This window comes from Squalius cephalus (genome assembly GCF_949319135.1).
Source record: "Squalius cephalus genome assembly, chromosome: 19".
Classification (NCBI taxonomy): Eukaryota; Metazoa; Chordata; class Actinopteri; order Cypriniformes; family Leuciscidae; genus Squalius; species Squalius cephalus.
Window position 1 is genome coordinate 5123654 of NC_137140.1, and position 27609 is coordinate 5151262.

Consider the following 27609-nt stretch of genomic DNA (forward strand, 5'->3'; position numbering starts at 1 on the left):
CATGTGTCAAAACAGGGAATAGTGTTTATAGTTTAGTGAAATGGGTGTGCTTTTTGAAAAATGGCATTATGGTTTTGAAATTTTTGTTCAAAAGCCTGGTTATAGTGTTTAAGCAATCGAGAAAAACTGTAAAAGTATAAGGAAAATAAAGTGTCCAAATTTATCAGTACAACTACTAGTAAGGTGTACAATGTAATGTGGTACAATGACAAGTACTTTATTTTTTCATCTGGTTACATAATCCAGACCAGACTACATGTAGTTCAATGAGCGCAAATTGATGATCGTTACCTACAAAGCTGGTTTGTCTCCATCCAGTGGACCGGCAGGTGGTGCCAGTGTGAAAGACACTGTCATTAGCAGCCAGGCAGATTGGGCTGATGTAGCTGGTAAAGTTCACTGGCTCACTCAATCTCAGCAAGGCGATGTCATTGGTCAACTGTGAAGGGACATAGTCTGGATGTGTAATGATGGATTGGACTCCTCGACTCACCTCGTTTGGGTTAGAGACTGAAGTGTTTTGGCTTTGTCTGCCCAGATAAACAGTCCAGTATCTGGCTGGGGGTCTGAATGTGGAAGAAAAGACTCTCAGTGTGTTAGCTCTGAGAATAACAACTGCAAATTCACATTAAATCTTATTAATTATTTAATTTATGTATATCTATTTTGTGTTCTTACAAGAAGTAAACGCAGTGAGCCGCAGTGAGCACCCAATCGTGGCTGATGAGGGACCCTTCACAGATGTAATAGTCAAAAATGTGTAGATGGACCTGCCAAGACCAGTTCCCCACAGGTGCATCTTCACCTGCCACAATACTAGTGTTCAGTGTGGAAAACCCACAACCCTGTTCTGAAGGGAATAGTAAGAACTGTAAATAATTCACCAAATTTGAGATTTATAGTTTAAACCCATTACTTTTATAGCTTTTCTTGTGTCACCTATAAAGAGTAAAAGGAGAGGTATAGTTAAATAAAACAGTCAAACACTCTGGGCCCTATTTTAACGATCTGAAACGCAAGTATCAAGCGCAAAACGCAAGTAACTTTGTGGGCGGGTCTTGGGCGCTGTTGCTATTATACCGGCGGGATAAATGACTCTTTCGCCCGACGCAAATCTAAAATGGGTTGGTCTGAAGAAGCTTCATTATTCATAGGTGTGGTTTGGGCGTAACGTGAAATAAACCAATCAGAGCGTCATCTCACATTCCCTTTAAGAGCAGGCGTGCTTGTTCCATGGCGGATTGCTATTATAACGCCGGATTTGCCAGGCGCACACGAGGAGCGGTTCACAGCCGAGGAGACCGACGTTCTCATCAGGGCCGTTGAGGATGGAGAAACACACCCAAATTAACTTTGGTTGAACAGGCGTATGATAATTTGGGTAAATGTGTAAGCTAGATGTATGCTTTTATAATAAACTGTTTATCTATCTATCTATCTATCTATCTATCTATCTATCTATCGTAATAATGTAGGCTATGATTTGCAAAAATGAAACCTGTGTGTAGATGAGAGAATCAAAGTGTATGCGCGTTGTGCACACGCTACATTGATTATGGGCAAGCATGCGCCCTTAAAATAGCATATGAATAACATGCGCAACGCGCCACTGACTTTAAACTAGTTTTTTTCGGTCAGTGGCGGAATTGTTTTCTAAACCTGCAAAATAGCATGAGGGAACGTTTGCGCCGGAACACGCCTCCTCTTTGCGCTGAACCGCCCCGGGGAGCGCAAGTGTATTTCTTAGTTAACCGACGTGCGTCTGTGGAGGGAAAAGTCCGCTGTGCACGGGTGCAAAATAGCAATGATACATGCGTCGGTGTACAAAGTCAATTGCGCTGGGTGCAAGATAGGGCCCTCTATGTTCAAGATGAATCACATGACTGTGTGGTTCACAATCTAGTTGTTGCAGAATTTGTGCACATTTCAACATTTTTCAACATTAGTGTATAAATTCAAGCATTTTGTAAGGATACTCCTTTTGGTTTGGCATGAATAAGCCGAAAATCACTTCCTATGAATCCAGCTGTAGCTTGTGTTTGCTCCACCAAAATATTCATCCACTTGAAAACATAGACCTCTAATTTAAGTTTTCTCGTCAGTGTTTACATTTTTTTTTCAAGTTTATTTAATCATTTTAGCATTATCATTTTATCATCATATCATAACTTTCAAGGGCCCCAAGAATATTTTGTTTAGAAATATCTAAACATGTGATACATCAAAAGAAAGAACAGAGCCTCTGCTTTAAAAAAAGGTGTTTCATTCATGTATTCTTTTTCTTTTTTTTTCAAAACTTAAATCTGCAGTCCATAACTTTTTTGGGTTAAAAGTTATCCAAAATAAATTGAGCAAGTAACCAGCCAGTGTTCAAAACTATCTGCTTGCCTTAGCTCGATTCAAAACGGTAAGCTTGTAATAAAGTTTTTAATTCCAGTGGTACTGGTGGATTTCCGCTTGAAAGTCGAGCATGTCTTTGCGTCATTACGTCACATCTGTACACATAAAGAAGAGTCTCGGCTAGTAGGCTATGAGTGTGAGGATGTTGGAGGTGAAGATTTATAGCCTTTTCTCACAGCACTTGATATAATTAAACTTATCAATTTGATGGCGGATCCAGAAAGGTTCAAACGACAATCACCAGTGACAACTGGAGATTCACTGGTTGTAAAATGCAAAAGACTTCGGAGTGGTTACAGAAAAAAAGAGACTGCAACCGGGCCCATGCGAAAACAAGGATAAATATCAGAAGGGCTTTTGAAAGGTGGCGTGAACTCCGTGTTTTGAAGGGGTTAAAAAAGGACGCAGATTCTGCTGGACAGGTAAGACATAAGCGATCATTAGATTTAATCAGCGTGATTTACTGCAATGCTTTTTTCCCCTTAGTTGGTCAGAACAAAAGTGGATGTTACTTGTTCAGATGACATTTTCCGGTAAAAATTCTTATGTTGGTCATACTTTCAAAGAGTAGCGTCTGTGATTGCGAATGCCAGTATCCACACCGGCGCGATGATTGACAGCCGCACATTCTCCTCAAAACATTGGATTCATCCGCGCTGTGCTGTGCCGAGGCACAACCCACGTAAACTTGATAATTCCGCGAAAAACTGCAATTGCAGATTTCGAATAGAGATGGCGATAAAGAGGAAAAACTACGGACGGCAGTTTTAAATGTGGGGTTGATTCATAAAAAAAGCAACATTTTGAATAAAAGCTGAGAAAATTGTGTTTTTTTGTCAAAGACTACAATGTACTTAAGCAATGCTTTTAACACTTGTTTCTTTTTTTCTTGTGTTTTGACCTGGAGATACTGTACTCTTTTAGGTTCAGGTTCAGGTTCAGGTTTATTGATATGGCCCATTTCATACACAGAACGGTAGCCAACGTGCTTTACATAATCATAACAATTAAGATATAGTTAAAACTAGTTAAAATGTCATGTCAATCGATTCAAATAGTTAAAATAATTTGAGTAAAATGAAAACATGGGACTTCACAGAGAACATAATACACAGAAAAGCAAAATAAATAATTACAAAACAGATAAATAAAAACAAAAACACAGCACAGATAAAAACATAAGAGCTTACAGACCACAGGTGCAAGGGAGGGTTAGTGGAAGGCATCGTAGAAGAGTTTTGTTTTTAGTCTGGATTTAAAAATGGAGATGGTGGGAGAGGTCTTAATGTCTATAGGAAGATGGTTCCAAAGACGGACCGCTCTCCCTGCTTGGTACGGGCGCTGGATTGTACCAGTTGGAGTTTTCCTGCTGATCCAAGTGATCTTGAGGGGCTATATGTTTCAAACATCTCTGCTATATAGAGAGGTCTTTGGCCATTTAGTGTTTTAAAAACAAGTAAAAGGACTTTAAAATCAATTCTATAGATCACTGGTAGCCAGTGTAGAGATTTTAAAATTGGTGTGATATGATCTTTTCTTTTGGTTCTGGTCAATAGCCTTGCTGCTGCATTTTGGATCATTTGAAGAGGTTTTATTGTTTTTTTAGGGAGACCAGTGAAAAGACCATTACAGTAATCCACCCTGCTGGTGATAAAAGCATGAATAAGTTTTTCTAAGTCTACCGGTAATATGAAGTTTTTAACCTTCGCAATGTTTTTGATAAAAAGCCGATTTTGTGACTGCCTTCATGTGGCTATTGAAGCTTAGGTCGCTGTCAATAATGACCCCGAGGTCCTTCACGGTTTCCGCTACCTCAAAACCTTTCATTCCCAATAGTGTGGCAGTCTTTAGTCTCTGATCCTTTTTACCAAAGATAATTACTTCAGTTTTGTCTGTGTTTAATTTAAGAAGGTTTTTAGACATCCAGTCTTGAACTTGATTAAGGCAATGGTAAAGGGATTCAAGGGGAGCAAACTCATTGGGAGACAAGGATAGGTATAACTGTGTGTCATATTATGGTAACTATGGTAACTAATAGAATGGTTCTTCATAATTTGGCCAAGCGGGAGCATGTACAATTTAAACAAAAGAGGGCCAAGGATTGAACCCTGAGGGACACCACATGTTAGGGACATATGAGCTGAGGCATGATGACCAATAGACACATAAAAACTCTTGTGCTCTAAATAAGACTTTAGCCAGCAGATGACCGAGCCAGAGAGACCCACACAGCATTCAAGTCTTTCTACTAGTATGCTGTGGTCAACAGTGTCGAACGCCGCACTGAGGTCCAACATCATAAGAACAGTGGTTTTTCCAGCATCATTTAGCCGAATGTCGTTGACTACCTTAACCAGGGCTGTTTCAGTGCTATGGTATTCTCTAAAACCTGACTGGTAGAGATCAAGACAGGAAGTTGAGGTCAGAAAAGCAGACACTTGATTAAAAACAATTTTTTCAATTATTTTGCAGATGAAAGGTAGATTTGATATGGGTCTGTAGTTGTTAAGGACAGACACATCCAGGTTGTTCTTTTTAAGTAAAGGCTTTACAACGGCCATTTTAAGGGACTTGGGAAATATGCCGCTCAGTAGAGAAGTATTAATTATTAAAAGCACATCAGTTGCTATTAGATGAAGCACAGATTTGAAAAAGCTAGTGGGTAAAATGTCCAACTCAGATGTAGAGGAACTTAGATTTTGTACAGTCTTTTCAAGAGTGTCAAAGTCAACAGGGCTGAAATTTGAAAGAGTGCTGAGCTCATCTCTCAGACTAGTTGGTGATTCAAAGTGAGAGATGCTATGCGACATATATGAGATATAATGTCTTATGTTCTCTACTTTGCTCTTTAAAGGCAAATTCATTGCACTTATTAACTGAGAGTAGTTCAGGAGCCAGATGAGGGGAGGGATTTGTTAGTTTCTCAATAGTAGAGAATAGCGCACGGGTGTTATTTGCTTTACTGTTGATGATAGTGGAGAAATAAGATTGTCTTGCTCTACAAATTACAGAATTGTATTCGTAAAGTGTCCCTTTATGGATCAGATAGTCTGAATTAAGTTTGGATTTACGCCATTTCCTTTCTGTTCTCCTACATTCTTTCTTTTGCAGTTTAACTGACGGGTCATTCGTCCATGGAGCTTTCTGTTTGCCAGTGGATTTTTTCAGTTTTAAAGGAGCAATGTCATCCATTATATTTGTCATTCTTAAGTTAAAATATTCCAGCAAGTTATCAGCAGTCTTTGGGAATGGGCTTTTGGACTCAAAGAGCAAGAGCGCTTGCTCAAAAAGAAGAACACAAGTTCTGTCATTTATAGCTCTCTTTCTGGTCATAATGGAGTTATTCTGACGATAGGGGGACAAGCAGACTTCAATAAAGATACAACAGTGATCAGATAAGGCTAAATCCACAACAGATGTAGAGGCAGTTACACCCTTTGTGATGACAAGATCGAGTGTATGGCCCTGAAAGTGAGTGGGGCCCTGTATATGTTGTGTCAGATTGAAGGCATCGATCAGCGCCAGAAAGTCTCTTGCATGAGGGTTTTCAGGGTTATCTACATGGATGTTGAAATCACCTGATATAACAATGCTGTCAAAGTGAACACAGATTTCAGAGAGCAATTCACAGAAATCTTCAAGGAAGACTGTAACTGGTAAAATAGGAGGTCTATATACAGTTAGCAGCAGGATTTTTGGACAACTTTTAAGGACAGCACAAAGATATTCAAAAGAAGCATAGTCACCATAGGATGACTGTTGACACTGAAAAGAAGCTTTAAAGATTTTAGCTATTCCTCCCCCACATCTATTTTCACGGTTGAAACTTATGAAGTTGTAATCGGAGGGAGAAGATTCAATTAGGGTAGTATTATAGTTTACTGAGTCAAGCCAGGTTTCAGTTAAAAGTAAAAAGTCAAGTTTATATGTGGAGATAAGATTGTTAATTAAAAAAGACTTTTTTATGAGTGACCTGATATTTAGCAGAGCAAGTTTTACTGTAAGAAATTTTTTTTTTTTTTCCACTGGGACAGATGGTTCCCTTTCAGTCGCTCACGTTCGACGTAACGTCGACGTGACGACGTAATTGGGATCACTTCAGGGAGCCCTATCAACTTCGAGTGTCTACAGAACGAGCCAATGAACGTTGGCGTGCGTGAATCGCGTCACGCGCCCCGCCCCGCCGCGCGGGTATAAACAGGAAGCGGGCGCACGCACACATTGTCTTTCACTTCGGAGCCGAGCTTCTATGAGACTTTTTGTCTATCAGAATCAGCTGTTTGAAGACTTCAAAAGAGGATCATCTCTCTGTTGCTGTGTTGGTGTGACGGCGCGATCAGTGGTGGCCGCGAGCATTGCAGCTCTCAACTGCTGTTTTCACAGCACTGTGTTTGTGTCTGTGTGTGTGTGTGTCGGTTCGGTGGGCGTTTCCCCTGTGTGTGCATTCACACTGCGGCTACCCCTGGGTGCCTCAACACAAAGAGAGTTTTTCAAATCCTTTTTTATTTTCAACTAAAAGAGCAACACAAGCGTGACCCTGCGTCTTTTTCAAGATGTCATTCCGCTTGTGCGTTTCTGGGTGTGGTCGTTCCCTGGCGCCAGCAGATGGCCACAAGAGTTGCCTCTCATGTTTGGGCATTCAGCACGCTGAGGCAGCTTTTGTGGATAGTTCATGTTCCCATTGCGGGAATATGACTATCACAGCGTTAAGATCGAGACTCGCTTACCTCAAGGGAGGTGCAGTCCCCTCGCCTATGCCCCGATCTAGAGTCTATTCTGCCCCGCAGAATAGACCTACTTTGGCGCATGACCAGGGTGATCTGAGGATTACCGTGAGGGCTTCCCCGTCGAGTCATTCTCCGCGGGCCCCTCATGCCTCACATACGCTGCTGCCATTGGAGCCCCTTAGTGAACGTCTTGGTCCTTCCCCGGAACGACCAACCGTTTCCTTTGGGGCCCCAGCTGACGATCAGATGTCGATCGCAGCATCGGAGGGGGAGCTGTCCTCTGGAAATGACGACTCGGCTGCGTTGCCCCCCTCGGGGTGTGTAGCGTTGTCCGAGCCAGATCCAGAATGGACTGCTATGCTTTCCCGGGCCGCCGAGAAGGTCGGGCTTGCGTGGAATCCTCCACCACGTCCCGAACCTTCTCGGTTGGACGATTGGTTTCTCGGGGCGGGCCGTGCTGGTTCTCAGTGCGCCGCCCCGGTACCTTTCTTTCCGGAAGTGCATGAGGAGCTTTCTAGGACGTGGAAGGCACCGTATAGTGCCCGAAGCCGTTCTAGTGGCTCCTCACCCCTCGCCACCCTCGACGGCGGGGCAGCTAAGGGGTATGTGGATATCCCCCCAGTGGAGCGGGCCGTCGCGATGCAACTGTGTCCGGCGTCCGCTTCCTCTTGGCGGGGTAATCCACGCCTCCCGTCCAAGGCCTGTAAGTTTTCGTCCGGTCTAACGGCGAAGGCTTACAAGGCCTGTGGACAGGCTGCTTCCGCCCTCCATGCCATGGCGCTCTTGCAGGTCCACCAGGCCCAGGCGCTCATGCACATGAACGAGGGTGGTTCTGACCCAGAGCTCCTCCGGGAGCTCCGTGTGGCAACCGACCTTGCCCTCCGGGCGACGAAGGAAACCGCACGTTCAGTCGGTCAGGCGATGTCCACCTTGGTGGTCCAGGAGCGCCACCTCTGGCTCAACCTGGCGGATATGAGGGACACCGATAAATATCGGTTCCTGGATGCCCCTCTTTCCCAGGTTGGGTTGTTCGGCGACGCGGTCGAGAGCTTTGCCCAACAGTTCTCGGCCGCACAGAAGCAGACGGAGGCCATCCGACACATCCTGCCCCGGCGGACCGCTGCCGCTCCCACCCGTCCGCCGGCCGCAGACCCTCCGTCTACTCGTCGCCGAGGTCGGCCTTCTGCGGCGTCCTCCGCTCCCGCCAGGCCCCAGCAGCAGCAGCCATCATCCAGGCCTCAGCGCGGAGCAAGCCGCAGGAAGTCGACCCCGCCCGTCCAGGCCGCTGCCAAACCAGGAGGCAAGCGACGGTGCAAACGACCCTGAGACGGGCGGCCCAGAGGTGGATCAAGTTGCTCTTCAGGAGATGGCGAAGGCGCCACTCCTTCCCCCGGTGGAGGGCCGGGCGGAGAATCTTTTGTTTCCTTTTCTTTTTGTTCCGCCACTGACCCACGGGTCAGTGGTACCCACATTTTCAAAAAAAGAGCAATTTCTGAAACCTCTGGGCCCCAAGAGGGCGCGCTTGGCAGTCGACGACGCCGCCATGCCTTGTCACTCCCGAGCCCCTCTTTCATCGCCAGCGAGCAGCAGTGGCTGTGTTCCGGACGTGCTGTCGCCTCCTCACACTCACTCTGCCCTTCGACGGAAGCAGGTATGTGCTGCACCACACACTCAGACCCCACTTCGGGCCGCTGTGCCGTCCGAGTCGGGTCCCTGCATTCCGCCGCGCTGCCCCACCCCGGGTACGTCTGTGGTGCCGTTAGTCCCGCTTGTTCGGTCTCTGGGAGCCTGGTTAACGCTTCCCAGCCCGTCTCGCTGGCTCATCCGTACCATCAGACTCGGCTATGCGATCCAGTTCGCCCGGCGTCCCCCTGCTTTCAAGGGCATTCTGTTCACCCGTGTTCTGGCAGACAGTGCCCCTGTGCTCAGGGCAGAGATCGCAGTCCTACTGGCGAAGGACGCGATCGAGCCGGTCCCTCCAGCCGATATGAAGACCGGCTTCTACAGCCCGTACTTCATTGTACCCAAGAAAGGTGGTGGGTTACGGCCAATCTTGGACCTGCGCGTCCTGAACCGGTCCCTTCACAGGCTACCGTTCAAGATGCTTACGCAGAAACGCATTTTCAAATGCATCCGTCCCCAAGATTGGTTTGCAGCGATCGACCTGAAGGACGCGTACTTTCATGTCTCGATTCTCCCTCGACACAGACCGTTTCTCCGCTTTGCGTTCGAGGGACGGGCATATCAGTACAAGGTCTTACCCTTCGGGCTGGCCCTGTCGCCCCGCGTCTTCACGAAAGTCGCGGAGGCGGCCATTGCTCCCATGTGCGAGCGTGGTGTTCGCATTCTCAACTACCTCGACGATTGGCTTATTCTGGCCCAGTCGAGAGAGCAGTTGTGCGAACACAGGGACATGGTGCTCAGTCACCTCAGCCACCTAGGGCTTCGGGTCAACTGGGAAAAGAGCAAACTCACCCCCGGGCAGAGGATCTCTTTTCTCGGTATGGAGTTGGACTCGGTCAACATGACAGCGCGCCTCACCGAGGCCCGTGTCCAGTCAGTGTTGAACTGCGTGAGCACGCTCAGACGCAGAACAGCGGCACCACTGAAACTGTTTCAGAGGCTCCTGGGGCATATGGCATCTGCAGCCGCGGTTACGCCGCTCGGATTGCTTCATATGAGGCCGCTCCAACACTGGCTCCACGATCGAGTCCCGAGATGGGCGTGGCAGAGCGGCTCGTGCCGGGTCCAAGTGACTCCGCACTGTCGCCAAACTCTCAGCTTGTGGTCGGACCCTTCGTTCCTACGGGCAGGTGTTCCCCTGGAACAAGTGTCCAGGCACTCTGTGGTCTCCACGGATGCCTCTACCACCGGCTGGGGGGCCACGTACAACGGGCATGCAGCTTCAGGTCTGTGGACGGGGCCTCAACTGCATTGGCACATCAACTGCCTCGAGTTGTTAGCAGTACGTCTTGCACTGAGCCGTTTCAAAACGCTGCTACTAGGCAAGCACGTATTGGTCCGTACGGACAGCACTGCGACCGTTGCGTACATCAACCGCTAAGGTGGTCTACGCTCCCGCCGCATGTCACAACTCGCCCGCCATCTCCTCCTCTGGAGTCAGAAGCATCTGAGGTCGCTTCGTGCCGTTTACATTCCGGGCCTGCTCAACCGTGCAGCCGACGAGCTCTCACGGCAGCAGGTGCTACCGGGAGAATGGCGACTCCATCCCCAGGTGGTCCAGCTGATTTTCAGGCGCTTCGGGACCGCTCAGGTAGATCTGTTTGCCGCCCCGGACACGTCTCATTGCCAGTTGTTCTATTCTCTGACCGAGGGGACCCTCGGCACGGATGCTCTGGCACACAGCTGGCCCCGGGGCCTTCGCAAGTATGCGTTTCCCCCAGTGAGCCTTCTTGCACAGACCTTGTGCAAAGTCAGGGAGGACGAGGAGCAGGTCTTGTTAGTTGCGCCGTATTGGCCCAATCGGACCTGGTTCCCGGAACTAGTGCTCCTCGCGACAGCCCCCCCCTGGCCCATCCCTCTGAGAGAGGACCTGCTCTCTCAGAGACGGGGCACCCTATGGCACCCGCGTCCAGACCTCTGGAAACTCCATGTCTGGTCCCTGGACGGGACGCGGAGGTTCTAAGTGACCTACCCCCTGCGGTAGTTGACACCATCACTTCCGCTAGAGCCCCCTCTACGAGGCGCCTCTATGCATTGAAGTGGAACCTGTTCGTTGACTGGTGCTCCTCTCATGAGGAGAACCCCCGATCTTGCTCGATCAGAGCCGTGCTTTCCTTCCTGCAAGAAGGGCTGGAGCGAAGGCTGTCTCCCTCCACCCTTAAAGTGTATGTTGCCGCTATTGCCGCACATCACGTTGCTGTTGATGGTAAGTCTTTGGGAAAGCATGACCTGATCGTCAGGTTCCTGAGGGGAGCGAGGAGACTGAATCCTCCTCGCCCACTCTCTATACCCTCTTGGGACTTGTCTCTGGTCCTTTCGGCACTTCAGAGACCACCCTTTGAGCCTCTGCAATCAGCTGAGTTAAAAATTCTGTCCTGTAAGACAGTACTCCTGGTTGCATTGGCCTCTATCAAGAGGGTAGGGGACCTGCATGCATTTTCGGTCGACGAATCGTGCCTAGAATTCGGCCCGGATAACTCTCACGTCATCCTGAGACCCCGGCCCGGATACGTGCCCAAGGTTCCCACCACTCCCTTCCGGGACCAGGTAGTGAACCTGCAAGCGCTGCCTTCGGAGGAGGCAGACCCAGCCCTGGCTTTTCTCTGTCCCGTTCGCGCTCTGCGTCTGTACGTGGACAGAACGCAAAGCCTCAGGACCTCAGATCAGCTCTTCGTCTGTTACGGAGGCCAGCAGAAAGGGAAGGCTGTCTCCAAGCAGAGGATGGCCCACTGGATAGTGGATGCCATCGCCTTGGCTTACGAAGCCCAAGGCGTGCCCTGCCCGCCTGGGTTGAAAGCCCACTCCACTAGGAGTGTCGCTTCTTCCTGGGCGCTGGCTCACGGCGCCTCGCTGACAGACATCTGTAGAGCTGCGGGCTGGGCGACACCTAACACGTTCGCTAGGTTTTATAGCTTACGTGTTGAGCCGGTTTCTTCCTGTGTGCTCGCTTCTACTAGCCGGTAGCACCGAAGTTCCCGCTCTAGTGTCGGCTTGCTGCGCCACTCCCTTCCTAGGAACGGATACGTGCGCTTTTTACTCCAGTCGAGTTCCCCATCGGCGAACCCTGTGAGTTCCTCCGCACCCCTTCGGCAGTCGGACGTTGCGGAGCGTCCGACGCCAGGCCTAGTGCTCGTATGCTTGTGTAACTTGTGCTAGGCTGGGTTCCATATGTGGTGATCCCTGCGGCGATCCCATATGTGTATTCTTCCACGACCAGCTCCCTGCGGTGAGCCCGTGTCTTCCCTTGGCAGAGTCTGCTCTGCCGTCACTGTCCGGTGTGTGTCTCCCCCTTCGGGTGGAGCCACCCCAGTGACATTCCATATGTCGCACTGCCCCTTCGGCCAGTCCATATGTGTATTCTCCACATGTTACCTCCCTTCGGGCAGGATGTGGCTCCGCAGCGTTCTTTCCCCTGGAGAGGTACGCTTTCCCAGTGTTATCCAAGAGTTCCGCTGTGTGGGGTATAATGGAACAGCAGTTGAACTCCCTCTACGCAGGTCTTCCGCCCCAGCAGTTGGGGGTCTGAGAGTCTTGCGTAGGGCGCTGGATGTGGCAGCAACCGTGGCGTTTTCCATGGGATCCCAATTACGTCGTCACGTCGACGTTACGTCGAACGTGAGCGACTGAAAGGGAACGTCTCGGTTACTGATGTAACCCTCGTTCCCTGAAGGAGGGAACGGGAGACGTAACGTCCCGTCGCCACCGTTGCTGACCATCGCTGCATGGCCGTCACAAATCTCGGCTCCTCAGCGAAAAACAATGTGTGCGTGCGCCCGCTTCCTGTTTATACCCGCGCGGCGGGGCGGGGCGCGTGACGCGATTCACGCACGCCAACGTTCATTGGCTCGTTCTGTAGACACTCGAAGTTGATAGGGCTCCCTGAAGTGATCCCAATTACGTCGTCACGTCGACGTTACGTCTCCCGTTCCCTCCTTCAGGGAACGAGGGTTACATCAGTAACCGAGACGTTTCTTAGGAATAAGAAGTAGATTAGATGGGTTAAGTCTGCGAGCCAGGGTGCATTTAGGTCTATTCCACTTTGCTGTTGTGGAACCAATTTGTACAGTGATAGAAGCCTGTAAGGACATGATAGGAGTACGCAGGTATGCCGGGGTCATGCATACAGTAGGTCTATGCAGGGGGACAGTTCAGCAGGTTCTCATAATTACTATGCTGGGTAGAGCGAGGGCGGACTGGAGGAGGGTCAGGCTGAGCATTATGTCAGTCAAAACCAAAGGCTATATAGTTCACTAGGTTGGAGGTGAGCAGCTTGGTTACGCATTTTAGAAGATGCATAATAGCGTCCCCTACCATTTCACATTGAAAACATGGATATCCGGAAAATTCCATCAATGGCGGGGAAAGAGTTAAAAATAAATAGTTAACTCGTGGATCTGTTCAGCAAAAAAGATTTTACTGAGTTTCTAGACTACTAGATTGCTTGAAGTACATCAGAAATAGAACGGGGTAGTTTAGTGTAGTTTAGTTCAGTTAAGTTCAGTTTATAGTCAGGAATTTGACTACATCCAAGACAGCATCACTTATTATTATAATGGGTTCTATTTGCTTTTGTTGCATTGTGCCATTCGCACCTGGTGTAGACAGGGGTTTTAAAATAAAATTTAAATTACAATTGGGATTAAACCAAATTAATTAATTAATTGAATGATATAAATTAAACATTGATTAAATTAAATAAAATCATAATTACATTGAGTACTCAGAAAAGTGCTATATAAATGTAACAAATTATTATTATTATTATTATTATTATTATCTAACTAAAAACTAAGAATAAATAGTAGAATAAATTAAATGTACTGCAACATAATAAAAAACGAATATTTTCCATATATTTTTTAGCCATATTTATAATATTAATTGTCTCTGTGTAAATTTGTTTGTTTTTTTTACATATTTTAGGATGGGGGCTGGATGATCAAAGTTGGAGGTTCCTGGCATCTAAAAGATTGAAAACATCATTGGAGCCATTTTGTCAAGCTGTGAAGCTCCTAATTATAGTCCAATTACAATTTTTAATTCTGATCATTGTATATCTCTTTAAGCTGAATTGCTGATTATGTGCTGTTGTATTTGGGTAATGTTGCTGTTGGTTTGGCAGTGCATTTACCAATTTTTTTACAGTTTTGGTGAGATCTCTGGTTAGTGGTTACAAATTAAATTGGAATAAATCATGCCTTTTACCATTGAACAGCAGCTTAAACAGTATTGTCTTACCCCCAAAAACATCAGTATTTAATTACATACATATTTCCTTCCGCAAAATTAATAATAGAGAATTATTTGATTGTACTTTTAATAAGGTTACAGCTGATTTAGAGCGTTGGACTGCGTTTCCTAATTATTTTCAGGAGAGGGTTGAATTAATGAATGTTTTGCCCTGGGTAAAACGAAAACAAAATAGAACATAACAGAGCATACTCCAACTGAGGAGGGAGGGAGGGAGCTCTGGAGGAGGACGCGGAACAGGTGAATGAAGGAGACAAGCGCAGGTGACAGTGGGAGAAACCAGGATGGCGATAATGGTGGGAAGAGACAGGAAGGAGCCAGGAGCAGGAGTAGCCTGGTGGGGACACAGAGCGCAGCCAGGACGATGGCCCACAGCGGAGTTGAAGGAGGAAGGAGCCATGGTGGAGCCTTGGCTGTCGACACCAGGGGAGCAATGGACCGAGATGGAGCAATGGAAGTGGAGCCCTGGGCACAGACGGAGAGTGATGGGACCGAGTGACACAGGTGGCCCTGGAGGCCTAGGCTGAGCCGCAGTGACGAGCTTCCAAGGTGAAGCCAGGGTGCCAAAGGTAAGAGTGGAGCTGGTGGGACTGAGAACCGATGTGGAGCCAGAGGGAAGGCGAGGCCAGATGGAGCCAAAGGGGTGGAGAGACATAGACCAGAGGATTGTTCAGAAGTCCGTGGCGCATTTAGAGCGACGTCTGACCAAGCGAATGAGGGAGCCTGGTGGAGCCATAAGGACGATGGTATCTGATGGAGCAGAGGGAGGAAGGAGCCAAGGGGGATCTGCGACTGGAGGTGGAGCCAGGGGATCCTCTTTACTGGGTGGAGCTGGAGACCGGAAGAACCACAGTAAATCCACACAGTGGAGAGGTGTCAGAAGAAGAGCCATGGGGCTGAAGGAAACCAGTGAAGGTGGGGCTAAGGAACTGAATGATTTTGGAAGAGGAGACAGGAGAAGGAGGCTGGATGGGAACTCTGGAGACACAGGTGATTTCGTGCTGGGCGGAACCAGTTGGAGCCCAGGAGACTTTGGCGACTTTCAGACTGTCAGTCCAAATCCGATTTTTGTGCATATCTGATTGAAATCCGATCAGAATGAGCTAATGTGAACAGCAAAAAATCACATGAAATGCGATTTTTACAAATCCGTCTCAAGCAACATCCTCATGTGGTTTGAAATCCTATTCAAATCGCATTTCTGGAAATCCAATTTCAGACTGACTGCTCTAATCAGATTTTGCGTGGTTTATGTGACTTTTTCACACCAAATAAAATGTAAACGTCAGAAGTTGTTATTGGAAAGTTGCTGCCGAAACAATGCTGTGTTGTTGCAAAGTGTCGGTCGAGCAGAAAATGACAATATAACGGTGACATGTTATGAACAGCGCGGAAAAAAGCTGTGCATACCAGCTTCCGGTTCTGCCGCTGCCTCAGAAGACGCATAGTCCAGCTGTGGACTACATGGCTACACATTTCCATGTTGTAAAATTTAAATAAGACAACATCTCTATTGCAAACCCCTCCATGTTGCGGTTGTTGTTGTATTTGGCGTATTCCTACCAACGCAACATCATTCCCATGGAAACCAATGCAGATATTCCGAAAAACTAAAGAGCTGCATAGACACACAAATTCGATCTGAACTGTTCTGATACACAGTGTGGACATTAATAATTTTAGATCAGATTCCAATCGGATACACAAATAATCGGATTTGGACTGACAGTGTAAACGTAGGCTTTGAGCTGGACGGGACCAGCTGGGGCACAGGAGACTTTGTGCTGGACGGGACCAGCGGTGACAGGTGACATTGGGAAATATCCTCTTCCAAAACTTCAAAATAACCACTAGAGTTTAGCAGCAGCTCACCCTCAGCACTGGAAGTGTGGACGGGGTCTACATCTATTCCCTCGAATTCTACAAGTACTCCCACGGAGTCACACAGTATTTCCGGCTCACGCATCTAGTCAGACTCACAGTGTGGCTCAGGTTCTGGAGTAATGTTTGGCTCAGTCCTTCTCTCTGGTGCTGGCTCATGCATCGCGGCACACTTGAGCTCTCCGTCTGTGGTGGGCTCTGGCGTCATGTCCGTGTAGCAGGGTAATGGCTGGCTCGACTCTGGGCACGGAGTGAAGCTGGTGTCCTCCGAGGAGCAGATGGTTAATTGGGAACGCCGCAAAAAATCCTTCTGTTTTGGTCCGATTTTCTGTCATGTGTAGATGAACACGCATGAATCAAAGATACATAAAGAGTTTTTAATAAGAAAGGAGAACACACAGGAGTATCAGAATCCCAACAACACATTAACATAATACCGGACAAAGAACCACAGGAAACTCAGGGCCTTAAATAACATGCAAGAATCAAAGATAAAACGGATTTTTTTAGAACCCACACCTGGGTACTAATTAACAAACAACAGAACTAACTAGAGAACACAATAAAACAGGAAACAAGCAAACATAGTAAAAACTAAACCAAAAAAGAACAGAACAGAGCATACTCCTTGCAGTTGCAGGAGGAGAACAAATGCTCCATCTAGATTTCATTCTGAGCTCAGATTATTCCATAACGCAAAAATAATTATAGGTGATGGACTAATATCCTTTCCAAACTGGAATAAACAAGGCATCCATACTATTTCTGGTATATCAAAAGATGGAGAAATATACTCACTAAAGGTTTTGAAAATTACATTTAATCTTCCAGTGTCTTCATTCCTATTCTATTTGCAGCTTCGTGCTGCTTTAAAAGCGTATGGGGTTCTCTTGGGCACAAAATTATTTTCCCATCCACAGTCTGATATTTACTGGAATAACCTGATGTTTGCTTCCAGGAATCAAAATAATCATATTATTCATTTCATTTTTGATCATTGATTATATAGTACCACACAGAAACTTTCAGATCAAAATATCCTCTTCAACAAAAACTTTGCACACATATAAATTGCACATTTTTACATTATGCAGTATGGCATGGTCTTGTGAAGGGGTTCTTGGACATTGCACAGATAGAATTATCGCAAAGTTGCAAATTTAACTTGGAATATGACAAAACATTAGCTAGTAAAGCACTGTTTCCATCCCATGTGTTCGAGAGAACAAACTTGTTATTTCCTAGGAAATGGCACAAAATATCTGTAATAAAAAGGAAAGTTGCTGCAATTGGGGAAGACACTGTGGCTCTTTTTTTGTAAATGACTTGTAGAGTGTGCAGATGAAACGCAATAACAACCGCAGTCATCGGATGCTGGTGTTTGGGAACGCAATCGTTTGAGACAGTTCTGGGAGGTTGTTACAAAAGCATTTTTTGTTAACAGTCTTTGGCTCAGGCATTTCATAATGACCAAACCAACATTTGAGATGCTGTGTTGTGTGTTTTTAAAAGTGTTTTTAGAATTACTGAATTACTTTTTAGAGTTCACATGTTTTCCACCTAGTTGAGAATGATAGATGATGTCTATCATTGTCTAGAGTATGCTCACCATACCTATGCAAAACACTTCAATGCTGTGCACTATTTCTAATTGTTTGATGGCCTTTATCACTGGTAATTGTGCTGCCATAACCTGACATTTTTGATTAATTAATTTTTCTAATTGCTAGTCATCCGTAAAACAACTAGAAAAAAAAAATAAAAAAAAATTATATATATATACATATATGTGACCCTGGATTACAAAACCAGTCACATGTCAAACGGGTATATTTGTGGCAATAGCCAACAATACATTGTACGGGTCAAAATTATTGATTTTTCTTTTATGCCAAAAATCATTAGGATATTAAGTAAAGATCATGTTCCATGAAGATATTTAGTAAATGTCCTACCGTAAATATATAAAACATTTATTTTTGTGAGTGAATGCAGCACAATTGCCAACATAAATGGACAACTTTAAAGGAGAATTTCTCAATGTTTCGATTTTTTGGCATCCTCAGATTCCAGATTTTCAAATAGTTGTATCTCGGCCAAATATTGTCCTATCCTAACAAACCAATCATCAATTGAAAGCTTATTCATTCAGATTATAGATAATCAATAAATCTCAATTTTAAAAAAATTACCCATGTGACTGGTTTTGTGGTCAGGGGTCACAAATATATATTATCAGCTTCAACACCAATAATGCTTTGAAGACAACTGAAGAACTGTACAATCAGATGAAGGCTACTGGGAAAAAAAATTAGAAGCACTTTTCCACAAACAATTACAAAGTAAGGCAAGTAACACACTGAGTTAAATGAGAAAGTTTAAAGTATGTTCTTGTAAAACATACTGCAATAATCAGTGTTTATTTACAAAAAGCATTTCTACATTAGACACTTTAGGCTGTCAATGTCATGTGTTAGAATAAATCATCTGAGATATATATATATATTTTTTAATAATACCTCAAATTTATATTTTCTTTGTGCTTAGTTGCCCTTTGAACTCCCTGAATTAACACATTTTTGCCACCTAACGCTTTTTTAAACACCAGTTGTTGTATAGGCAATACTAAACTCTTTGCGTTCATTTCTACTAAAAAAAATGCCATGAAATTGACAAACTGATCTAAAATAAACTTGTTTTAAAAATATTGACAAAAAAAAAAAAAAAAAAAAAACACTTACTGATGAGAAATATCAGCATTAGATACTTCAGATACTCCATTGTAATGAAAGCAGATTCAGTCGACTCGGTCTAAAAATGTCTGAGGAGAAAATAAATATAGAAATATACAGTCATGAATCATTATATAGAATACATAGCAATACATCTTTGAAAATGTTAAGAAAACTGATATTTCATTTGTACCAAACAAAGTAAAATGATTTCTGAAAAACCCTTACCTTGCAGTATGTTCACAGCTGTTTTTGTGTACGAACATGTTCTGTCCTCTATCCACTAATAACATCTAAACAAATCTACAATGCAGAATGAGAATTTGAATATACACTCCAAATGTTTCCATGGTTTTACATGAAGCATGCAAAAATGTTGCTATGCAAAAGGTCTCTGTTTACCTGTCCACAGCACAGGATGGAAATTACTTGGGGGAAAAATATTCAATTAAATTAAAAAAGAATTTACACAGAACAAATGTAGCCATAGTGACATGCTAAAATAATGTATGTGGTCTTGAATGACGTAACACATGATTAGACTAAAAATTAGAATTAGAAGTTAAAACTTTAGTAACACTTTACAGTAAGGTTTTCATTTCTTAACATTAATCACATCAACAAACCATCAATAAACCATACTTCAATGTTAGTCAATGTTAATTTTAACATTTAATACCAATAATAAAGTTGAACTAAATAAAAATAAGAAATGCTGCCTTGGCTAGCTGAAATAAAATAAGTTTAAGTTTTTATTTGATTTTATTTCAGTTCAAGCAACAACAACAACAACAAAAAAAAATGCTTTTTATGGTTTTAGTTTTACTTAGTTTCAGTTAACGAATGAGTCAGTGATGAGATTATTTTCATCCGTGGAAAAAGCAGCACCTGTTCCTTCTCATCTCCCCCTTTTTTTTTTTTTCCTTCCAGGAACTATATAGGATTTAATCCTATATTTCCTCTGTCCCCCAGTTGTTTCTGCAATGTAACCCTTACCTGTTTTCTGGATATTTCTATTTAATTTACATATATTTGCAACTGTGTCTGTAACATTTTATAAGGTTTCGTTAGTTTACATTAGTTAACTACTTTAGATAACATGAACTAAGAATGAACAATACTTCTACAGCATTTATTAATCTTAGTTAATGTTAATTTCAGTGTTTACTAATACATTATTAAAATCAAAAGTTGTATTTGTTATAGAATTGTATAGAATGCTACAATGACACAAAGACCCTTTAAGCTTTTGTGAACTATATTTGATATTGATATATTGATTTTAAATGGAATATTTGTGTTCACTGTCAAAAGGAGATCGTTTAAGTCACTTTGGACAAAATCATTTGCTAAATTAGCACATTTAAATGATGAAAATATTCATAAATAGTAATTATGACTGCATATAGAGCTTCAAATAGGGATGTTTTGTATAATTTTCTTCTCCTGGGTTTGAAATAAACTATAAAAGAACATCACTGGATATGATAGATACCTGTAGTATTAAATACATCCCAATTAATCATGACTATAGGTGTGCATTTTCTGTCAGTGCAAAGGGTGGTAAATGTAGCCTATATTTGCATGGTACGAAAGAACATTCTTACTGAATGCTCCACAGCCCTGCTATTTAGTTCAGCAACTGCCAGTGTTGTAAAGTTCATGTTTTAAAGCAAATCTCATCTCAAAAGCAAGCTAAACAGGGCTATGATAAAGATAAAAACATTATATTTCTCTGAAAAGAAGATTTCATGAGAAGCATAATTTCTAAATATGACAAAAAAAACAACCCACAACATTAGCATTGTGCACAGCACAACCACAATTTGAAAGGCAAAAAAGGTGAAAGTCATGAAAAGTACAGTCATAACAGTCTGTGGTCCGGTCACGTGTCACAGAAGCTAAACGGTGCAGTCAGTATTAGGCCTGGTGTCCTTACAAAACAAAACAATTCATTCAGATTATCATTTGTAGTCTAGAAGTACAAGGTATAGATGCACTTCCATTTATTCCATTCAGACATGTTATGTGGTAGATGCTTGATTTGCAGAAAAAGTTTGCAAGGTTCGTGGAATCAGTGCTTTAAAAATATTCTCACAAATGTATATTTCACTTAATTATCCTATATATCCATAAAAACTTCCACTAAATCTCCTCTTGTTTCTTTAGGGTTGTCTGTACAACCTTTTTAATGGAGGCTGTAATCTGAATGAATTGGCATGTGCACTGTTTTGTTCTGTAAGGACACCAGTAATACTGACTGCACAGTTTAGCTTCTGTGACACGTGACCGGACCACAGACTGTTATGACTGTCCTTTTCATGACTCAAATTGTGAGAGAACTCCATTCAAATATTGGTTGTGCTGTGCACAATGCTAAAATTGTGTTTTTTTTAATCATATTTAGAAACTATGCTTCTCATGAAATCTTCTTTTCAGATATTATCTTTATCATAGCCATGTTTAGCTTGCTTTCGAGATTGATAAGATTTACTTTAAAACATGAACTTTACAACATTGGCAGTTATTGAACTGAATTGAGCTTAATAATGACATTATATTTTTTATAGAGCTGCTTTACATCTGAAATTGACTTGCTTTGAAACAATCTATTAAGCGCTATAAATACACTTTTCAATAAGTTATATGTTAACATTAGCTAAATACATTAGGTAACATGAACTACAAATGAACAATACTTCTAAATAGCATTTATTAATGTTAGTTCTTAATGTGAATTGCAACATTTACTAGGCTACATTATTCAAATTAATACATTATTCAAATCAAAAGTTGTCTCTGTTAATATTATTTAATGGACCTGAGCTAACATGAGTTAACAAAGATTGGAGTGAAGTCAGCAAAACTGGGACTCTTTTTAGTAATGTGTATTTAATACAAATAAATCTATTCTACCTACACTATTAATTTTTTTAAACAAATGCGTTATTCCAAAATGATACGATTTTTATTCTACAGCCATTTTCAGGTAAATTGGTACAGTGCAATTAGTAAAGTGGGACACACAACAGGATATTAATTGTACAAATTATTTCAATAATTTTTTTTTCAAAATGTAGTAGAAGAATAACTTTATAAAACAGACACACTAGGAGATTGTGTTAATGGTGATGATTATGATGTTTAATACTCAGTTCTGGGTTCCTTTTTTAAAAGTTTTAGAATAGCTTGCTTTGTTTTTGTTTTCAGTTAATTCCATTAGCTTTAGCATATTCAAACACCATTTTTTTGCATCTCTGTGATTGTGAATAAGCTATAACATTTTTGCCAGTTCCTTCTCAGATAACAAATACATGGTTTTCTGCCAGAGACATGACTACATCGCATCCACAACACTCTCTGGCCAGAAAACGAAGTCTCTCTCAGTCAGTTCCTGGCCTGCCTCCACTCTTACCTTATACGCATTGATGACCCTTTCATTCTTTCTTCACTCCACTGATTAGGCTATACCTCTCTACTTTGTTTGGCTGACATGTTTTCCTATTTTTTTCCCTTTCTGCCTGGAGCTTTGTGACATTTTCTGTAAACAAAACAATTTCACACATTAAGCAATGCATTAGCCTATCTTTTATTTAATAGGACATCCCACTTTAGCTGAACGCTACTGTCCCATTTTGTCTAACATGTTAAGGTAAATTGGGACAGTAACAAAACTTGATATTTTTTGATGGAACAACAACACAAAGTATGCCAATGATAATCTCAGATAATTTTTATGTGCTTTATTTAATGTTAAAATGTGACTTTGAATTCCCAACTTTGTAGCCGTACTCAAAGCAACAATGGATAGCCTAATTTACCTCAGATCTTAAAATTAAACAAATGGAAACAAGAACGTTCAAATTGTGAACAAACAAGTGTAATCTATGACAAAGACTGTTTTAGTAACTCAGTGTGCATTTTTAATAATGTTTAAATGGTGTAAAATTTGTGAATTTGATTTTGTACTTATCTACCCTTCCAGTGCCGTCAAGTTTAATCTCTGGTGCCGCTCGAGAGCCCGCCCACACGCTGTTCTGATTGGCTGTGGTTTTGTTTGTTTTTTTTTGTTTTTTTATCGTTATCACATCGCGTGTGTGTTGTGTTGTGTTGTGTTGTGTTGTGTACAGAAAAATTGGTTGTCGATGTGTAACAATTATTTTCTATGGCCCCAACCCATAGGCTACCCCTCAGAGAAACATGCAAATCACTAGATTCAAATAAAAACCTGTTTTGGCCAATTTATATCCTTAATAAGTAGTGAGGTCAGTAAAATTTATTCACTAGTTGTTGTCATAATATTTCACTAGGCTATATAAGTGAGGGCATCTGACCTTCACAAGTACACTGAAACATTACTTAATTAAAATGAGCTAAAGCAACACAACTGCTATTCATTTCGTCCTAATTTAGCCTAATTTCATAGTGTTCAATATTTAAAAGTGATGTCATATTGGGATTACTTTAATGTTTTTTTGTTTTGTTTTTTGCATAATACTGGGCAGGAGACTTTTAGTTTCCAGCATGCTTTGCATATAGCCAAACATGTATATACACACACACACACACACACACACACACACACACACACATGTCTGGTTCACTATCTTTGTGGGGACTCTCCATAGATGTAATGGTTTTTATACCGTACAAACTGTACATTCTATCCCCTTACACTGCCCCTGCCCCTAAACCTACCCATCACAGGAAACATTCTGCATTTTTACTTTCTCAAAACAACTCATCCTGTGTGATTTATAAGCCTTTTGAAAAGTGGGGACCGCTGGCTGGTCCCCACAATGTAGGTGATCTCAGGTTTTACTATTCTTATGGGGACATTTGGTCCCCACAATGTAATATAAACAAGGGCATACATACACACACACATACATACATACATATATATATATATATATATATAGACTCATATTTATTCAGCTTAAAACGGCAATATTTGCTGTAATATCCATGTGATATTTAACTTGAAAAAAATCATGCTGTAAGCGAATGACACATTCTGACCACAAGATGGCGCCATTCGAATGTCAGGTATCAGGTCAAATGCTTATAAATTACAATGTTATACATTATAATATTATATAATTATATAATATTTAGGATGGATCATACAATAATTTAGTTCATAATTTAGTTTTATTTCTTGCATGACTGGTACATTATCTTTTATATATTATCAGAAATCAGCACTATTTTCACTTCTATCTCAAATTATATAGTGCAATACATAAGGGGGGGGGGGGGGTATTTATTATATAATATATATTATTATTTTATAATATTATAGTATTTATTATCATTTTAAATGTATTTCTGTTTATTTATTTATGGTCACAAAGATGACCAGATTATGAAAATTATATTATTATCTGTAAAATTATCTGCATCTCTTTAAAAACCTGAAGGCAGCAGCATTAAGGGCAAATAATAATAATAATAATAATAATTTATACACTAAACATTTGATGGAAAATCTATCTTTAATCAAATGTTGATCAGAAGAACTCAGTTTCACATTAGACTACTTACACGTAACAGTCTGACCTGGATATAAATCACATGATCGTCATCATCATACAACATACTGTCTGGTAACTGTATCATCCCCTCCATGAAGATGCAATTTCATCATTCTAAAAAAAGTGTGATGATAAACAATAAAATTGAAGTTTCCTCTTCTATTTGTGTTCATGAACATGTGAAGACCAGATTATTGTTAATTTACACTTTTTTCTTCTTACTACAACCAGCCTGCAAATTCCCAGGATTTCCAATAATCTGTCAAATGTTTTATCTGATGCATGCTCCTCTCTTTCCCCCCTGCAGACGTTAGAGGCAGCTTAATCCTAAACATCTCTCAAACTCAAAAACAAGTACTGATTTTATTCACTCTTCCCTCTCTTCAGGTGTCCCTCCAGTCCGGTCCTTCTCTTTAGGTTTGTGTAGAGAAGTGCAAAGTTTATGATGTAGGTGGAGACACACACCACACAGAAATCCCCCAAGACGAAGGCAAGAATAGCAGCCAGATACAGTGATCCAGCCACTGACACCCAAGAGAACATGACGAGGAAGAACGCCGATTGGCCGGACACTAGCTGACCTGTGACCAAAAAGACCAGAATTACATTTGAACGTCACCTTCAGACAATAACTCAGATATATATGAAGAGTTCAGATGCAAAAGCCTCTAAGTGCCATCTGAAATTTTCTTCTAGAATGATCATTTTTATCAAGCTTGTATATTTAAGTTAAATAATTTCACTTAAATGGCAATGCAAATGACCTATTAATTGTCATTTAAGTGAAATCACAAACTAAATATACAAGCTTTATAAAAATGAGCATTCTAGAAGAAAATTTCAGATGGCACTTAGAGGCTTTTGCATCTGAACTCTTCATATATATAATATAATATAATATTTTATATAATATAATATAATATAATATAATATAATATAATATAATATAATATAATACATATATACTACCATTCAAAAGTTTGGGGTCAGTAAGATTTTTTAATGTTTTTAAAAGAAGTCTCTTCTGCTCACCAAGGCTGCATTTATTTGATAAAAAACAATTTAAAAAACAGTAATATTGTGAAATATTATGACAATTTAAAATGATTGTTTTCTATTTTAATATATGTTAAACTGTAATTTATTCCTGTGATCAAGGCTGAATTTTAAGCATCATTACTCCAGTCTTCAGTGTCACATGATCCTTCAGAAATCATTCTAATATGATGATTTGATGCTCAAGAAACATTCATTATTATTATCAATTTTGAAAACTCTTTGATGAATAGAAAGTTCAAAAGAACAGCATTTATTTATTCCCCAAACTTTTGAATTCCCCAAACTTTTGAACGGTAGTGTTTAATGTTACAAAAGCTTTAGACTTCAGATAAATGCTGTTCTTTTGAACTTTCTATTCATCGTAGCATCATGAAATAAAAATGTAAATAACTGTTTTCAACATTGATAATAATCATAAATGTTTCTTGAGCATCAAATCATCATATTAGAATGATTTCTGAAGAATCATGTGACACTGAAGACTGGAGTAATGATGCTGAAAATTCAGCTTTGATCACAGGAATAAATTACACTTTACTGTATATTCACATAGAAAACAGCTGTTTTAAATTGGAATAATATTTCACAATATTACTGTTTTTGTTTGTATTTTTAATCAAATAAACGCAGCCTTGGTGAGCAGAAGAGACTTCTTTTAAAAACATTAAAAATCTTACTGACCCCAAACTTTTGAACGGTAGTGTATATATGAGGGCCCAATAAGATGATTCACTATGAAACCAGCTGGTCATTGCAAAAATAGCAAAATTAGAAAGTCTAGCGCTATTTATTTGCAGATGACCCTTGGTTTGTTTTTAAATTGAAATAGTTTGTGGGGTCCCATTAGTGTCCTAACAGCACTTACCCAAACCCAGCTGCAGCGTATAGAAAATGATTCCCAACACACTGTTCGGCTGATTCAACACGCTGTCTTTGGAAGTGAAGATCTGGACGAGCCCAAATCCACGTCCCCATCTGAGAGGAGAATCAGAGTTTCAGCAGTTGATAACATCAGTTGCCTGTAAATATTCACTATTTGCGGGTTGCATTAAATAAAAATCATGCACTGGTAAAGTTAGGCTTTTCATAATGTTTTCTTTTTTAAACTAGTGGAAAGAAAACAAACAAAATACAGTAAGTGTTTGATTTATTGTACTTTTACAATACATATCTTCAAATGTTGATCCCCCCAAATTAGTTTTTTTTTTTAGAGTTAGAAATATCTACTTCAGCAGCTGCAACACTAAACTCTTCATTTTTATACCCATATGTATTTATTCTGAAGGTTTTTACACGGGTTTGATCATCATATATCCTCTTCGACTGATTTTATGCAACATTTTGTTCCTTAAATTTTTTTTTTTTTCTGATTTATGGAGTGATAAAAAGAGAAATCCAAATTACCTTCTGTAAAAAACTCTTATCACCAAAATGAAACAAGAATTTTGAACCTGGCTTTAATTTTGACTTTAGTTTTGGACCCAATGATCAGATTTCTGTTCTAGAATCGCATTCAAATAAGTGAACATTTTAATTCGATATTGCCTCATTTGCATATTTAAACATCATATTTTTAGAAAACGTGTACAAAAAAATGTTTGCAATACTTAATGTTATCAATCAACTGGGGAAATATGGTGCATCTAAAAGTTACTTTTCTTTTTAGATTAGAGTCTAGGTGAGATCAATGCGTGAAAACTGCCACGACTGAAGTGAACGCATTTACCTGGAGGTGAAGACCTTCGAGCAGCTCACGGAATGACCCAGGTCGCACATCGCACGATATTCGGGATCATTCTCCCGGGAAAGTTCGACGTGTAGCGCGTAAACCGACAGAACTAAACCCAGAAAACAGAGGATGAGGCGAACGCGATGTTCCCATTTTGGAATTCCAGAAACGTTAACTGAAGGGCTCGAGGACATTGCAGTGACAGTGTTAAGAGGTTTTATAACAAATGACCTAATTTACAAAAAAGCCTGTTTTGTAGACTTGTAGACTAAAAGTTGCAACTCTTAAGAGCAATTTCTAATTGTAAAATATGTAAGTGCGGCTCCCACCTTTCCAAAAAATATATTGCAACGTGGAAAATCGTGAGACAGGAGCTGTGATTGGTCCAAAGAACTGAAACTCGTGACAAGACAGATTTTATAACGGGCTCCAATGGGAGGGTGCGTTTTGTCCTCCAGGGGGCGCTTGGCGGCTCATTCATATCTCAATAAATCCACTAGCATTCATACGATAATAAGTGTAATCGTTTTTCGTGCAGATCTGTTACGTACAAGTATTGGTACCTGACATTTGAATGTAAATCTACCACAGCACTCTAATACATGCCTAAT

The 27609-nt window shown here is 41.6% G+C and overlaps 2 protein-coding genes across 2 annotated transcripts in view; both read right to left on the reverse strand.

Annotated features, from left to right (window-relative positions):
* Window positions 1–18946, reverse strand: part of LOC307147053 (uncharacterized protein) — a 130402-nt gene extending 111456 nt beyond the window's left edge. The window contains exons 1-4 of the mRNA XM_079851503.1: window positions 18902–18946; window positions 18683–18762; window positions 679–850; window positions 292–566 (exon numbers count right to left, since the gene is read on the reverse strand). Coding sequence (XP_079707629.1) covers window positions 292–566; window positions 679–850; window positions 18683–18722 — 487 coding nt within the window. The 5' untranslated portion in view covers window positions 18723–18762; window positions 18902–18946. The remainder of the gene's footprint in view (window positions 1–291; window positions 567–678; window positions 851–18682; window positions 18763–18901) is intronic.
* A 5209-nt stretch (window positions 18947–24155) lies between these two features.
* On the reverse strand, window positions 24156–27400 carry vkorc1 (vitamin K epoxide reductase complex, subunit 1). Its single transcript, XM_079851561.1, has 3 exons — window positions 26996–27400; window positions 26135–26244; window positions 24156–24791 (listed from the first exon to the last, which is right to left on the reverse strand). Exons 1-3 carry the CDS (start codon window positions 27190–27192, stop codon window positions 24574–24576), a joined length of 525 nt encoding a protein of 174 aa, XP_079707687.1. The 5' UTR covers window positions 27193–27400; the 3' UTR covers window positions 24156–24573.
* Window positions 27401–27609: the final 209 nt, after the last annotated feature.

Bases quoted from the DNA above. Each gene is read 5' to 3' on its own strand.
- vkorc1 (XM_079851561.1), bottom strand. From the start codon at position 27,192: ATGTCCTCGAGCCCTTCAGTTAACGTTTCTGGAATTCCAAAATGGGAA. The intron at 26,245-26,995 runs GTAAATGCGTTC...TTCTCCTCTCAG, and splicing joins TCGAAGGTCTTCACCTCCAG to ATGGGGACGTGGATTTGGGC. The intron at 24,792-26,134 runs GTAAGTGCTGTT...TTTTGGTCACAG, and splicing joins TACGCTGCAGCTGGGTTTGG to GTCAGCTAGTGTCCGGCCAA.